The sequence below is a fragment of the Bison bison genome, unplaced genomic scaffold, assembly GCF_000754665.1.
Source record: "Bison bison bison isolate TAMUID 2011002044 unplaced genomic scaffold, Bison_UMD1.0 scf7180017864212, whole genome shotgun sequence".
NCBI classification, from domain to species: domain Eukaryota; kingdom Metazoa; phylum Chordata; class Mammalia; order Artiodactyla; family Bovidae; genus Bison; species Bison bison.
In genome coordinates, this window is record NW_011494784.1 from 3,206,563 (window position 1) to 3,224,008 (window position 17,446).

Below are 17,446 nucleotides of genomic sequence, written 5' to 3' on the forward strand. Positions count from 1 at the left end.
CCTCTGCTTGGAGAAATAATGAGAATGACTGCCCTTTCCTTTGCCAGCCTTTGCCTCTTTTTATATTAATCTCAGCTGAATTGAACAATTTCTCCACTCTGTACAAAATAATGCTCGTCTTTGTATTCACTTAATATACAACTTGAGGGCATCCAATTTTTGCAAATACAGATCTGGGAATATCTTGAATGATTTATACACAGAGTTGCAGGATTGGTCAAAGAGAATCAGAATCTATTAAGTGATTAACACTTTGTTTTAAGGTAAAATTGTCATTTTGGTAGTTATCTAAAACTTCAGCTCTATTAAGGGCAGAATGAGGTGTAATTTTAAATGCTCAATGGATTTTATTAATTATCTTGCCTTGGCTTTCAAATTGCTTAGAGGACAATTATTCAAAAGACAAATACATGTAGAATGAACTCATGCCATGATGTTTTTAATGCTGTGATAATCTTGATCCCAGAGTGAAGCTGGAGGGAATTTTGTGCTGTCCCAATTTAATCCCTGCCTTAAGATTGCATTTAATCAAAAGTGTAAATTTAACTCCAGGTGGCATGCAGACAGTAGAATTAGTTTTAGGTACTTTAGAATTCCATTTCCTTTTAATACTTTTAAGCAATCAAAATTGTTTTCGAATTTCCTCTCATTGCTTGCACTACTTGTCCTAAAGTTTAAAATAGAAGAACCTGAAACCCAGCATAAAAAATGTAAGATTCTTTGCCATTTAAGTATCTAGTGAATGTATATCACTGGCTTTTCTTTCTACCACCTCTAGTCCATGTGCTAGGTGCATCTATGTGCTTGCATACACAAACACACACTTTTCTTCTTCTTCTTCTTTTTTTTTTTTTAAATAAAAATTGAATTCTGTTTTTATGCACTGGAAAGCAATTTGGCATGCCCAGGAATAGGGAGTTATTTTTTTCCCAAAAGGACAAATTACACTGGTCTCAAAAGACAGATATCTTATATTTGAATCAAATATAATGTGTTATGCCCTCAAGGGATTTTAAGAAAGTTTAGGAAGTGACATCTTCTGAAATTATCTTTCCTGGAAAGGTAAAGCAAAATATATATTGGGTTGGCCAAAAAGTTCATTCGAGTTTTTCTTTAACTTTTTGGCCAACAACAATATGTTTTTATTGAACATAGGGGAAAATACTATTGCTTGTGGGTATTATTACTAGTGCCTAGGATGGGTGGTCTGGAGTTTAGAAGATAAGTGTTCCTTAAAGGAGTATGCCCCAGCTTGTTTTTTTCCTATCAGTTTGGCGCCTTTTCTCATTTTGCTTTGAGTTGGTTTAAATCATTTTCTTGTTCTTATATTCCCCCTCTGTAACTGCTTTTAAAACCATGCTTATACTGTGTGCTTTGCTTGTGGACAAGTTGTTGACCATTTAAATATCGGAGATGCTCTTTATTAATCTGAGAGAATGTTTCCTTTAGCATTGTGGGAATCATTGACTTTATTTAACCCTGGGCCCTTGTAGTTTATGAAAGACTGCTAGTTTCTGCGATAATATTCCAGGTTCTTGTCCTGTGTCAACCACTACTTCATTCATGTATGTTTATCCATTTCAATTTAGACACTGTCTTTTGTTCCTTCCAAGAGTTAGACTGGTATTGTGGAAGAAATGGCCCCATCTCAGAAGATAAAAGTCTGTATAGCAAGAGATTTCAAGTCGGGGATTAAACCAAGAAGGGTTCCATGATACCTTAAAGTATGTAGAAAGAACCATCCTATTCATTGCTAGTAAAGTAAAAACTCTTGTGCTGTCATCTTCCTTTTGTTGAACTCTGAAATACCATATTACGTTTGATGGAGTTAAGCATATTCCCTTCTTAGCACTCTCTCCTGTTTAAAATTTCCTGCAATTTTTTTTAATAGCTAGACCTAAGTGAAAGTGAAGTCGCTCAGTCGTGTCTGACTCTTAGCGACCCCATGGACTGCAGCCTACCAGGCTCCTCCGTCCATGGGATTTTCCAGGCAAGAGTACTGGAGTGGGTTGCCATTGCCTTCTCCAATAAAACATACCTAATAGAAAATATATTAATTCAATGTAAAAATATTATCTACCCCTCTACACCTATTTATTGAGGGCCTATTGTCAAGCATTGCCCTTGATACTAGGAACATAAAACTTAGTTTCTTTCTTTCAAGAAAGTGGGGAAAAAACATGCAATTCAAATTCAAGGTGTTAAATCCTGTATGAGCCTGCATGCATTTATATAGCACAATATATTTGGAGCTTCACAGCAATGTTGTCTACAGATGAGAATATAGAAAGTTAAGATGTACATGGTTTGCTCAAGGCAGCCAGGCTAGTGATTGGTGACATTCTATCAAGAACTCAGGCAGCATATGTTCCCAGTTCATTATTCTGCACTGCCTGTCTGTGACATAGTCTAGCCTAACTCTTGTCTGTTTGCTTGTATGAAGAATACATGCTAGATACTTTTACATATAGCTCCAGAAATACGCTCCTTGCTTTTTTAATATAAACTAATTTAATGTGAAATTGTTTTTCAAAATTTGTTCCAATATGCTATCCTTTTTTTCATGGAGTTGCAGAGGTGGTAATTGATATGTCCTAGATAGCTGGATTAACTATATCTACTGTTTTCTAATACAGTGTTCCACACCTGCTGTTACACTGAATAGCGTTTTATGCCCTTTGTTGTTGTTCAGCCGCTAAGTTGTATCTGACTCTCTGCAACCCCATGGCTGCAGCATGTCAGACTTCCCTGTCCTTCACTATCTCGCAGAGTTTGCTCAAACTCATGTCCATTGATTCGGTGATGCCATCCAACCATCTCATTCTCTGTCACCTCTTCTCCTGCCGTCAGTCTTTCCCAGCATCAGAGTCTTTTCAATGAGTCAGCTTTGCACATCAGGTGGCCAAAGTATTGGAGTTTCAGCATTGGTGCTTCCAATGAATATTCAGAGTTAATTTCGTTTAGGATTGACTGGTTTGATCTCTTTGCAGTCCAAGGGACTCTCAAGAGTCTTCTTCAGCACCACAGTTCAAAAGCATCAATTCTTCAGTGCTCAGCCTTCTTTGTGGTCCAACACATCCGTACATGACCATGGAAAAACCGTAGCTTTGACTATATGGACCTTTCTTGGCTAAGTGATGTCTCCTCTCTTTAATATGCTGTCTAGCTTTGTCATAGCTTTTCTTCCAAGGAGCAAGTGTCTTTTATGTCATTACCCTTGTCTTATGCTTGAATGCTTCATACTTGGTTTCCTTTCTATCCTAGGAGGTCATTTTATAATTTCTTCTCTATTTAGATGACATTGAACCTGTGGTTTTTATATCAGTATAGTTGAAAGAACAGAGTCTTCCTCAAAGCTCCTTACTGGACCAGTTTGTAGTGGCTAAAATCACAGGAGCATTGTCAAAATGGTGTTCTGCCCAAGGCCTCATGCTTTAGAGGGCCTTATGCTTTAGAGGCCTCATTGAACATTTTTTTTCAGCTGAGTTTTTGTCCCTATCAGCTGAGGAGTTGTTAGGGTCTAGGAAACATACCCACCCTGAACCTGTGTCTTCTTCTAGACCATTTTCCCTGGTAAGCTGGAGCCCAGAGTTAGTTGACCAGATGACTGGGAACCAGTTTGCATGATCTGTGTCAATTTCTTTCCTTATCCATCCACTGGAGGGTGAAATGCACTCCTGGTATACCCACCTCTAGGCCTCGAGGGATTGCCATGGGCATCTGTGGCCCATGGATAAGCCAAAATAGAGACGCATAGTGTTTTAGGACCTTTGCATTAGTTATTCACATCTTCCTTGAGACATTTATATGACTAACTTCTTATTCAGGATTCTGTTAAAATATCACATCTTTCAAAGACCTTTCTTGACTGTCTTACCTAAAATAGCTCCTTCCTCCATAATCACTCTGGACTACCTTATGTTATTTACTTTTTGCACCATTTAACATTATGAAAATCTATTACATAATCTTTTATTTATTTCCATTATTATGGCCTAACTTCAAGGAGAATGGAAAGCGCCTGAAGGCAGGAAATTGGTTATTTTGCTCACTGCCATTCTGTAGCATTCAAAACAATGTCTGCCACATAGTAGGCACTCAATATAATATTTTTGGAGTGATTAGATGAATGAAAGAAAAGGCCTTGAAGGTGGGGAATAAATTTTGCTGCTTTAATTGGATGTAACCATTTTCCTTTTTCCCTCTCACACGTCATTTTACCAGGAATGGGGAGGGGAAAAAACAGACAACAGTTTAGGAAATTAAGTGTGCAAATAAGAGTGGAATAATTTGAGGGAATAAATATGACTCTAATTCTCTCAAAGTGAGTGATACAGTTACAAACATAATGCCATGAGTTTTTCACAGAACTAAATAAAGCATGATTAAATTAATGACACATTTAAAAATTTGGGATTCTCTTGGAGAAAGCCAGCTAATCATAGAGTTTTAGGACGGTTGAGGTTTTTTACTGTGGCCTGTGTTGTCTTCTTTTACCCTGTTCTAAACACATGTGCCGAGAAGGCAATGGCACCCCACTCCAGTACTCTTGCCTGGAAAATCTCATGGGCAGAGGAGCCTGGTAGGCTGCAGTCCATGGGGTCGAGAAGAGTCGGACACGACTGAGGGACTTCACTTTCACTTCTCACTTTCATGCATTGGAGAAGGAAATGGCAATCCACTCCAGTGTTCTTGCCTGGAGAATCCCAGGGACGGGGGAGCCTGGTGGGCTGCCGTCTATGGGGTCACACAGAGTCGGACATGACTAAAGTGACTTAGCAGTAGCAGTAAACATATGTGCAATGTTTATTTCACAACTTTCTTCTCAGTTACCTTTCAAAACTGTATGATTCCTCATAGTCCTGACCTGACGATTCTCTAATATAAGCTTCTGATGCATACAGTCATTAAATAGAATTCAATGTGCCTATCTCAAAGAAATCAAGTGAAAATTCTCCTGCAGATAAACAGTAATGCTTATTTTGTTACAAATATAGTTCTTTTAAATGGCAGAATTTGATTATGGTTTTTTCAACAAAAAGAGTGACTCACATCAAATAACAGTGTCAGTATTTAGTAACACCTTGATTATTTGTTAGTGACTAGATAGCCCTGGGTGTTCTTTGGAAGGACTGATGCTGAAGCTGAAATTCTAGTACTTTGGCCACCTCATGTGAAGATTTGACTCATTGGAAAAGACTCTGATGCTGGGAGGGATTGGGGGGCAGGAGGAGAAGGGGATGACAGAGGATGAGATGGCTGGATGGCATCACCGACTCGATGGACGTGAGTTTGAGTGAACTCCGGGAGATGGTGATGGGGACAGGGAGGCATGGTGTGCTGCGATTCATGGGGTCGCAAAGAGTCGGACACGACTGAGTGACTGAACTGAACTGAGATAGAGGAAGATTTAAAGATTGTAGCATCCTTACCTGAATGCAGACTTTCACTGAATTCTCTGATTCTTTTCACTAATTAACTCTGATTTCTTAATCAATATTTGAGAAAACTTTGGGGATATGTTGGCTTCAGATTTTAAGGTTTAGAAGTAGCTTGTCAGTGCTAAATCGTCTCCATCAGTCCCTTATGTCCAAAGGAAAAAAGTGCATAGCCAATATTCCCTTAAGTAGGACTTTTTGTTTGTTTGTTTTCAAAGTCAGAAGAAAACTGAGGAGAGAAATCCCTTTGTGCTCCGTTTCCCTGTTTTGTCAAAGCTAATAAATATTGTGAAATATGGAAGCACACATATTTATTTCCTGGCATCTGCTTCATCGAGTCATAGAAGTAGTAATATAATTTACTGTATTCCTTTCTAAATATTCATCTTGCATCTGCACAGAATGACTTAAGGTCATCTGTCCACAGGAGCACCTGCCTCACCTCTGTATTGCATTTAACACGAACTTTTTATTTTCAGACAAATCAGAGATAGACCACACACACAGATAAATATTTCAAAGCCAGAAGAGAGAGAGTGGAGAACGTATTTAGTCTGTCTTCTATTATTATAGATAAAAGAGGCCCATAAAGATTTTACAAGGTCACACAGGTGGCTGGTAGAGAATCTGAGATTATAAACCAAGTTCCCCAAATTCCAACCCATCTTCTCTTATTTACTCATCTTTCTCTATATAGTCTGTGTTATAACATACATTAAAACCACCTAAGGTACTTTTTATATACTATGTTTATCATTATTGCTTTTAAAATATGTTCTAATTTAGGCATTTGTCACATTTGATATTATAGGGTTATATAATAGTAACCAATGGAACATGTTAAAGGAAATTTAAAATCATTTGTATATATAACATACTTGCATAGGTCAAAAGTAACAAGATATTGAAGGGTCAGCAGTAAAAGGTTTCCCTCCTGTTCCTGGACCTCAACCCAACCACCTAGTTCAACCCCCAACCCCCAGCCCCCAAGCAGCCAAGAAAGCAGCCAGTGTTATCAGAGTTCTCTGTGTATAGCAATGACCTCAGAGAGGTGCAAAACTTGTATCTTTTATAGTCTGTGGTACTTTTCCCTTTTTTTTTTTTTTTCATCTTAGGCTACATCATGGAGACTATTCTCTGTCAAGATACAAAGCCCATTTCATCATCTTTCATGGTTGCATTGTACTTCACTATGTTGGTGTGTTGTTATTAATTAATCTCTATCAGTATATATTCAGGTTGTTTACTACTTCAGTTATTACTAGAAGTGCTTCAGTAAATAGCCTTGCATTTTGACATGTGTTAATAAAAATGGAGGAGAGCAGAAATTAATGTAACATTGTAAATGAACTATACTTAAATAAAATATTTTTTAAAATGTAAGGTAAATTTCTAAAAACTGAATGACATCTTAGGATTTCTGTAGGTCATGTCCAGTTACTCTCCACAGAGTTGGATAGATTTACATTCCTGTCCCATTATGTGAGGATGACTGTTTAACATTCCTCACTGGTAAAATGTCTTCAGTATTTAGAGTGTTTATATCCAAAAGGTGAGATGTGAAAAGCTTTACCTTGGTGTGGGTTTGATTTGCTTTTTTGTATTTATATTCATGAGGTTAGGCATCTTTTTATATGTTAAAGAAACTTGATTTATATTTTCAGCTATTATTGTATCATTCCCTTTACCTGTTTTCCTACTGCTTTTTCTCTTATTGAATGTAGGAACTCTTTACATCTAAGGGAAAGAGCATTTTCTCTATGGTTGTTGGTGCTGTTGTTCAGTCAGTTGTGTCCGGCTCTTTGCGACCCCATGGACTACAGCAGGTCAGGCTTCCCTGTCCTTTACCGTCTCCTGGAGCTTGCTCAAACTCATATCCATTGAGTCAGTGATGCCATTCAACCATCTCATCTTCTGTCATCCCCTTCTTTGCCTGCCTTCAATCTTTCGCAGCATCAGGATCTTTTCTAAAGAGTCAGCTCTTCCAAACAAGTGGCCAAAGTATTGGAGCTTCAGCTTCAGCATCAGTCTTTCCAATGAATATTCAGAGTTGATTTCCTTTAGGATTGGCTGGTTTGATCTCTTGCAATATCACGAGTCTTCTCCAGCACCACAGTTTAAAGGCATCAATTCTTTGATGATCAGCCTTCTTTATGGTCTAACTCTCACATCCATCCATGACTACTGAAAAACCATAGCTTTGATTAGACGGACCTTTGTCAGCAAATTAACATCTCTGCTGTTTAGTATGCTGTCTAGGTTTGTCATAGCTTTTCTTCCAAGGATCAAACGTCTTTTAATTTCATGGCTGCAGTCACCATCTGCAGTGATTTTGGAGCCCAAGAAAGTAAAGTCTGTCGCTTGTTTCCACTGTTTCCCCATCTATTTGCCATGAAGTGATGGGACCAGATGCCATGATCTTCGTTTTTTGAATGTGGAGTTTTTCTGTGTGTGTGTGTGTGTGTGTGTGTTTTAATATTTAGTTTTGGCTGTGCTGGGTCTCATTGCTCTAGGTGCAGTGAACAGGGGTACTCTCTAGTTGTGATGCATGGGCTTTTACTTGTGGTGGCTTCTGCTGTTGTGGAGCACGGGCTCTAGGGCATGGGGGCTTCGGTAGTTGCAGCACATGGGCTCAGTAGTTGTGGTGATGAGCTTAGTTGCTCTTGGCAATTGGGATCTTCCCGAACAGGAATCAAACCCTCGTCTCCTGCATTGGTAGATGCAGTCTTTACCACCGAGCCACCAGGGAAGCCCAAATGTTGAGTTTTAGGTCAGCTTTTCACTCCTCTTTCACCTTCACCAAGAGGCTCTTTAGTTCCTCTTTGCTATATGTTTTTCTAATTTGTCTTTACCTTGTTTATGAAGTAATTTTTGCCATGCCATATTTATGATTTAGTTGAATTTATCAATTTTTCCAAATCACTTTTTTGATTTGTATTATACATAAACATCATTCACTCTCAGGTTATTTCTTAAAATCTCCTAAAAAAATCTGGGTTTCTTATGGTACTTTTATAGGTTTATTTGTTTACTTTTAATATGATTCATTTGGAATTGATCCTAATGATTAAGATGTGGGAATGGTTTAAATCTTATTTTTCCCCCAGTTGTTTGGTGTTTCAACATCATTTATAAAGTACTCTGTTTTTCCCCATTGATTTGTGATAGCAACCTTATGACATAGTCTAGTCTTGCATATTTTCAGTCAGTTTGTTGACTTTCCATCCCATTCAATTGATACAGATATTTATGTCAGTATTTATTTCAGTCATTAGCTTTAATATCTAAAGAGAAGATTTTTCTCACTATGGGATGCATTTTTAAAGTGACACTACATATTTTTTCAGTTGAGGCATAATTGACTTTTAAAACTATAAAATTGTACATCATTGTGATTTGATATATTTGATCTATTGAAAGCATTTCTCCCTTCTAGTTATTTATAACTAACACATCCATCACTGCCCATATTTATCTTTTTTTGTGAGAACATTTAAGTTCTACTCGCTATTAACAAATTTCTATTGTGCAATATAGTGTTATCAGCAATGGTCACCATATTATTCCTTAGATCCTCAGACCTTATTCATCTTACAACTGAAAGTTTATATCTTTTACCAGCTTCTCCCTATTTCCCCCATTACCCCCAGCCCCTGGCAGCCACTTTTTCTATATTTTTTATCAGTTTGACTTTTATTTAGATTCCACATGTAAATAATACATGCCATATTTGTCTTTCTTGTAATACCACCATTGATCTTCTGTTTCTATTTTGTGATTAGCTATATAATGGGCTTCCCAGGTGGCACTAGTGGTAAAGAATCCACCTGCCAACGCAGGAGATGCAAGAGACATGGGTTTGATCCATGGGTCAGGAATAGAACCTGGAGTAGGAAATGGTACCCCACTCCAGTATTCTTGCCTGGAAAATTCCATGGACAGAGGAGCCAGGAGGGCTACAATCCATGGGGTCGCAGAGTCGGACTTGACTGAGCACACACATACTGTCCATACTTAGATAATACAGATTCGTAAGATAACATCCTTTTCTCTGATAGGTGACAGATTTCCTTCCTCATGTATATAGTATCAGAAAGTTGGTAAATTCCAAAATCATGAGATATGAGTTCAGCTGAGACTGTGTAGGTAGGCTTCCCATAATCATCCATTAGCGTGCTTCGCGTGGCATATCAAACTAACAAAAGAAAACATGTTTCACCAAAAATCCTGGAGTGGCAAATGTCCACTGTTCATGTGGACCACATCAGCAGTAAGCTCTGCATAGAGGGAGGGAGTGCCTTTAACACCATGTGCCACACATGTGGTGAAATTACTGGAGGCTACACTGATCAGGACTGAAGTTTTTTTTTTTTTTTCTGACTTTAATGTAGATTCATAATATATAGGAAATAGAACATTTAGAAGTTAAACCAGTGAGGGAAAGCACACTGTTTTCCTTTTTTCCTGGGCTGGCTGTAGTTTTATGAAAATAAATTTCTAAGTGGCTTTTCTTTGCGTTGGGCTTCTTGTCAAGAGGTGAAACCTGTATAACGCATTACATCTGAGTTTCTTTTTTTTTTTTAAGGTCTCAAGGACAGACATATGGATAATGGTTTAAAAATATAAATATGGTCTTTCCAGTCATAGAAATCTTCTGCCCCAAGAGGTGCTTTTCCCGCTTTCCCAAAAATGTAGGGCTCAGGACTCATAAAGCACCAAAGCAAAATACATGGTATTTGACACTAAAAAAAAACCCAACTGTGCTTTTCTTGAGTTTTGCAGCCCTGTGATCAGGCAGTGTGACTTATAGTCAAATGTAGAGGCCAACTTGCTGTGTTACCTTCTAGCCACTGAATCCTGTAACTAAGCGTTTTTGTTTGGTAAAATTACAGAAGAGACGGTGCTTGGTGAGATATTTTGTTCTATTTTCATACCTATAGTTCATGTAGGAAAATGACTGTCACTTTTCTCACATACTTATCCTATTTATCCATTTCTCTGTGTGTGTATACATAAGGAGAAATACATACAGTGTCATTGTAGAGACAGCTATTCACCCCTACTCCACTGTAGACTTGTCCTGAGCTTGAGTCATTTCATTATTGGGTCCACACGAGATTTAATGTCTGATTTGTAAATAGACATTGGCAGTTCAGAATTTATGGAGGCTCTCTTAGGAAAGACCACCACCAATATAGGGTTAGTTTGAAAACCATTCTGTCCAAATGGATCTTACCAAGTGTTCAAATATGAACTAGTTCAATCTTGTTGGGGTAAATCTTATAGACAGTTATAAGAATTTATAACTGTTAAATTAATAAATAATAATTATATTAGTATAATACATAATAAATGTTATATATTATAAACATTTATAATAAATGTTATAATAAATGTCTTATAGACATTTATAAGAATTATAAATATTATTTGCATAGTCAAAATTTTCATGAATGATCTGTTTTGTATAGTGATAGATCCTGCATCAGATGTCATTTATGAAGATAACATTTTTATGAAGTGAAGAACTGTAGAATACTTGCTAAATATTCTTTGGTAAAATTAAGTCCTTCAGAGGCAAAGATTATTCTTAGTCATCTTTGTACTCCCAGCCCAGTGTCTGGTATTGAATAGGCACTTACTGCATATTGAATGAATAAATGAGTGAAAGAAACTCATTTCTTAGATTGTCTGAAATAGATTAAAATGTTTCCTTGAAATAGACAAAATACATGCATGCCCATGCTTGCTGCTCTACTTTAAGAAGGAAGTTGATTTTGTTCTGTGGTTTTGGAAACATGGTCACTTTGGAAATTAGTCTCTTCATTAAAAAAATTATACACATTTTTAATGACACATTAGTTTCAATGTGATTTCTGAATAGCAGTCTCTTGAAATAAAGCAAAAACAAAATCCCTGTTAGCTTGCCTTGGAACTATTGTTCAATACTTTAAAGAAATAATTTGTAATACCTTTTATTTGGGCTTCCCTAGTGGCTCAGATTGTAAAGAATCTGTCTGCAATACAGGAGACCTGGGTTCAGTCCCTGGGTCAGGAAGATCCCCTGGAGAAGAGAACAGCAATCCACTCCAGTATTCTTGCCTGGAAAACTTCTAGGGACAGAGGAGCCTACGGGGCTACAGCTCAAGGGGTTGCAAAGAATCATACACTGAGCAACTAACACAACACATCTTTTTTTATTTAGTGTATACACGTGTGTCTGTGTGTATGTGCATGTGTGTAAGTGATGTAGAATGATTCAGTGCCAGAGAGTCACTTGGTATAGATTAATTAAAACAGTAACAGAAAACTTTCATTTTCCAGAATATTATTTTCATTTATTGACTTTGTGCTCATAATTTTGCTTAAATAACCTATCAGAGAAGGTACTTATATGATGTTGAGCTGTTGATCCTAATCATAAATAGATCTTATATTTATTTGGGAGGCTATGTGATTGTTTGCCTTGTTAGTGATATAACTAAGAATTCACTATTTAAGTTCATCTTGCACACCAAATTGTTATTCAGTCACTAAGTCATGTCTGATCCTTTGCAACCCAATGGAATGTAGCCTGCCAGGCTTCTCTGTTCATGGAGTTTTTCAGGCAAGAATAATGGAGTGGGTTACTATTTCCTTCTCCAGGGGATCCTCCCAACCCAGAGATCGAACCTACATCTCCTGCATCTCCTGCATTAACAGGTGGAGTCTTTACCACTGAGCCACCAGGGAAGCCCTCCGATATTTTGTTGAATAATATTTTCCAATATGAGAATCATAGAAATTTATTAGTTGGGCTTTTGGCCCTAGTATCCCTGGGTTGGGAAGATCCCCTGGAGGAGGAAATGGCAACCAACTCCAGTGTTCTTGCCTGGAAAATCCCATGGACAGAGACTGGTGGGCTACAGTCCATGGGGTCACAAAAGAGCCAGACACAACTTAATGACTAAACAACAACAAACCTTGTTTATAGCCGTGCATTTTGAGCGTATTCATTTCTCCTTTAATATTTCTTCTCCTCCAGTAATCTTTGAAATAGGAAGGAAGTCATTATTGAATGGTATGGGTATAGAATCACAGTAGTGGACAATAACATCTCTGTCACTCTGTTTTTAATTCCTTTATGGAGAATACAGATAAATGGTGGAAGGAAGCATTTTAGAATAGTATGATTAAATTAGCTATGGAAAGAAGAAATCAACAAAAGAGAATTTAGGAACAAATTGTAGAATGCCACCTGGGCTGATATTACATTTGAGATGCTTTGTTCAAAATGAAATATGCTTATTTTTATGTTGCCATAATGATTTCCTATTTTTAAAAATACCCCCATTCATACCCATATCATTTAGGTTACAAATCTGTATCAAACTCAGAAGTTCCCTTATGTTTAAGCATAAGCTGAGGCTAAATGTTAAGACGTTTCTCAAACGTAGAGGTTTTGAATTTTGGAGCTGGCAGAGAACCTGTGACTCAGGAAATTGAGTGACGATTCCCACTTTATTCCAGAAACAGGCCTAGTAGAGCTTTGATTTTCTGATTACCCAAATAGTGCTTTTCCCACCACTCTGTGTGGATAGACATTTTAAAAAAAATTTGTGATCCTAGAGCATTTGATCCCTGGATAGTTTGATGTGTAATCCTAGAACATTGAAAATTTTTATACAAAATTTGGCCTATGGGTCAAATCCAGCCTCCCATGTGTTTTTATTCACTGTTTTATTGGAACATCAGTTCAGTTGCTCAGTCATGTCCAACTCTTTGCGACCCCATGAACCGTAGCACGTGAGGCCTCCCTGTCTATCACCAACTCCCAGAGTCCACCCAAACCCATGTCCATTGAGTCAGTGAGGCCATCAACCATCTCATCCTCTGTCGTCCCCTTCTCCTCCTGCCCTCAATCTTTCCCAGCATCAGGGTCTTTTCAAATGAGTCAGCTCTTCGCATCAGGTGGCCAAAGTATTGGAGTTTTAGCTTCAAAATCAGTCCTACCAATGAACACCCAGGACTGATCTCCTTTAGGATGGGCTGGTTGGATCTCCTTGCAGTCCAAGGGACTCTCAAGAGTCTTCTCCAACACCACAGTTCAAAAGCATCAATTCTTCAGTGCTCAGCTTTCTTTATAGTCCAACTCTCATATCCATACATGACCAGTGGAAAAACCATAGCCTTGACTAGACAGACCTTTGTTGACAAAGTAATGTCTCTACTTTTTAATATGCTGTCTAGGTTGGTCATAACTTTCCTTCCAAGGAGTAAGCATCTTTTAACATAGTTACACCCATTTATTTATTTACTGTCTATGGTGCTACAATGGCATCTAGGTTGGTCATAACTTTCCTTCCAAGGAGTAAGCGTCTTTTAACATAGTTACACCCATTTATTTATTTACTGTCTATGGTGCTACAATGGCAGAATGAGTAGTTATAGCAGAGATTGTATGACCTGCAGAGCTGAAGATATTTATTATCTGGACTTTCAGAGAAGAAGTTTGCCAGCCCTTAGGATGAATAAATCAGTTTTTAAAACTAACACTATCGATTTAAAATAAATTGGGAGTTAAATGTGCTTTCTAAAAAAGCTTTAAGGGGTTGGCACATTGTTGAGAAATATGAATGATCTTTCATAAAAGAATGCAAAACCTACCTACCTTAAAAAATAGAACCAGGGTTTCTAGGGACTCTTGAAGCTCCTGGACTTAGGATTCTAGTCTCCAGAATGAAACCTGTGACTGACACAGGATGGGAACTGTCTCAGACTGTCATTGGATAGAACTTGAACATTCACCAAATGTCTTTCTTGGCAGGTGGAGTGGATCCAACAGCAAGTGGTAAAAAAACGGACCAAGAGGGATTATGACTTCAGCCGCACCCAGTCCACTTACTTCAATGATCCCAAGTGGCCGAGCATGTGGTATATGGTGAGTTCTGCTGGCCAGGGCCTGTGGCATCCTGTTGTGTGTTGTTCAGCAATGTTGGGATGAGGAAGACAGAGAAACAGTGAGCAAGGACTTTTTCCTGTTTCAGGGCCCGCCACTGGTGGGTTAATGGCCCGAGCTATTTTCTGGATCTTTTTTGAAGTTAACTCTCTGGTTCTAAGGAGAAAGAGAGAAATTCTGATCCTGAAGGTGTTTCTACTTGAGATCTTACTCTGTGTAGTAGTTTTGTAAGTTTGGGTCAGAAGATGGAAAAATAACATAAAGGGCAGACACCCTGAGACTTAGCAATAGTTGTGTTCACCTCTGGTACATATCAACTCTACTCTGAAACCAGTCTGGTTAATGAATACTGGCTCTTGGAAATCATTGAAATGACTCTGCTGGTAGGTAACAGATTCCTAACTTGAGTTATCTAAATGTACCTTCTCACTTTGGGTAACAATTTTTTAAAAACTAGACTAGGAAAAAAATAGTTGAAAAGTGTTTGACTTGTAGCTAGTTCAGTGGTTCAAGCCCACTGCAGTATTCTTGCCTGAAAAATCCCATGGACAGAGGAACTTACCTTGTGGACTACAGTCCAAAGTATCACAAAGAATCGTGTGTGACTGAGCACGCACACAGTAGTTCAAGCAAAAACTTTCAGCAAGGGAAACTTAATGTGTTGGGAAGAATGATCTAGAAATTCACTTGATGTTGCCTCCTTTGAAAATGTACTTCTCTAACCTTAGGGTTTTATGTTTGTGATCCCTAAAAAATTGACTAGAGTATGATACTTTATCATGAAATGTATATGTTATCAATTTGCTCTATAATCTGCAAAAAGACCTTAACTTTTTAAAAATTTTTTTGAAAATCTTTATTGTAAATTATTGCCAGAATTATTTCCCCCAGTCCACCTTGTTTTTTTGCAGTCCCTGACCCTGCTTCTCTATACATCCATTGCATTCCAAATACGTGGCTCATGCTTTTCTGCCTCCTTGCACTTCATTCCTTCCCAGAGTGGCCTTCTGTCCTGTCCCACCTCCTCAGGTCAGAATTCTGCATCGCTCAGAGCCCACACCTGAGGCTGACTGTTTCATGTCTCCCATGTCCTCGTCTGTCACGGTCCTTCCTCTGCTCTCCTGGGCCCGCTGTCTCTGCCATTCGTGACATCCTCCCCTTGGCGCTTTGTTTTAGTTTTTATTGTAGTTTTAAATCTCCTCTGTTACTTTGTGTGTGGGGGTCACTTACATCCTCCCATCTGAGAATGTAGCCTAGCACCTAGCAACACTAGGAATCTGTGTTCATTTGGAGATGGGTGAATGTGGCTGGCATTTCTCCCAGTTTCCCTCCTCTTAGTCTTACCCAGAAGTGGAAAGTTGTGGAAAGATTCTGGACCCCAACCAGAGTTTTACACAGAAAACTCTTTCACGCATAAGGGGAAATAAAGGAGCCATGAAGCTAAGTTCAAAGGGAGATGAGACTCTCATCTACTCAAAGCATCATTTGAGTAGAAATCACCTGAGGGGACCCTGATGCTGGGAAAGATTGAAGGCAAAAGGAGAAGGGGGCGGCAGAAGATGAGATGGTTGGATAGCATTACCGACTTAATAGACGAGTTTGAGCAAACTCTGGGAGATAGTGGAGGACAGGGGGGCCTGGCATGCTACAATCCATGGGGTCACAAATAGTCAGACATGACTTAGTGACTAAACAACAATGAGGGGACAGTGAGACGCTTGCCAGCTTATTAGCTCCAAGACCAAGAAAGAATGAACCACAAGGGAAGGCATTAGAGGGAGTGTTAGCAGGAGCTCAGGAGAATTTGTCTATGCTGACAAGATGATAAGGATGTAATAGGATTAAGAAGTAGAATGGAAGCAACATACCCGTAACACCTCTCTTCTTAAGGCCCAGGGGCAGTGAGACCCTCTTTGACTTGCATTTCTTTTTTGCAAGAAAGAAACACATAGCTATCTGCACATGTCCTACTCAACAGTGCAGGTGGACAGCAGCTCCCCCTGACCCTCTCATCACTCCAGCAGGGCAGGTTGGGCTGTTGCAGGAGCCATGGTCAAGGTGACTCCAAAGATTTCAGTGTGTATAGGGGAAGATCTCCTTACACCTGAGAACCTCTGCCATTTCTTCAGAAATTCTCTTTTTGATGTGAGGAAAGGTTAAGAGGGAAGAGCTTTTGTTTGGCTCTTTAAAATACTGGATGTTTTTCAACACATACTTGACAGTAATAATTCAAATAGATCACGTTCATTGAGCACTTAGCACATGCTAAAGTATAAGGTGCTTATACTTTATTCTTATATTTTTCTAATGTAGTTTAAATAGAGATGTGTGTTTAATATTGGCCCTGTGTTATAAGAGTTAGGAATCCAAGGCTTATAAAATTTACATCACTTCCCTAAGATCACCCAACCTGAAAGTGATGAAACAGAGATGCCAAGCCAGGTAGGTTGATGGGAGTCCACAGGATGAACATGGCATCGTATCCCCACCCTTCTACTATTCACAAACAGCTGTAAGCGAGACACTACAGCTCTCCAGAAACTTCTAATCTGTCTATGGAGAAATGACTGAAGTTCAAGGAAGAATCATGGGTGCCATGTAGGATGAGCAAAGTGTCTTGGGAGCAGCCAAAGCACTTCAAAGCTTCCTATTAAAGGCATACTTTTTCCTTAATGAAAGCAATGGGAAATTGATTACATACCTATGTTTATGTCAGTAGTAGTGACAGAATTGGAGTCAGAACTTCAAGTCTGCAAACATGGATTCAGTTCCCCATTACTTCGCTTATATGGCCATGATCGAATCACTTAAACTCTTGTCAACTAGAAAATAAGAGTCAGATCAGATCAGTCGCTCAGTCATGTCCGACTCTGCGACCCCATGAATCGCAGCACACCAGGCCTCCCTGTCCATCACCAACTCCCGGAGTTCACTCAGACTCACGTCCATCGAGTCAGTGATGCCATCCAGCCATCTCATCCTCTGTCGTCCCCTTCTCCTCCTGCCCCCAATCCCTCCCAGCATCAGAGTCTTTTCCAATGAGTCAACTCTTCGCATGAGGTGGCCAAAG

General features: G+C 38.8%; 1 protein-coding gene across 1 annotated transcript in view; it reads left to right on the forward strand.

Annotated features, from left to right (window-relative positions):
* Positions 1–17,446, forward strand: part of PCSK5 (proprotein convertase subtilisin/kexin type 5) — a 610,290-nt gene that overhangs the window by 170,541 nt on the left and 422,303 nt on the right. The window contains exon 7 of the mRNA XM_010844912.1: positions 14,245–14,358. Within this exon, the coding sequence (XP_010843214.1) occupies positions 14,245–14,358 (114 nt within the window). The remainder of the gene's footprint in view (positions 1–14,244; positions 14,359–17,446) is intronic.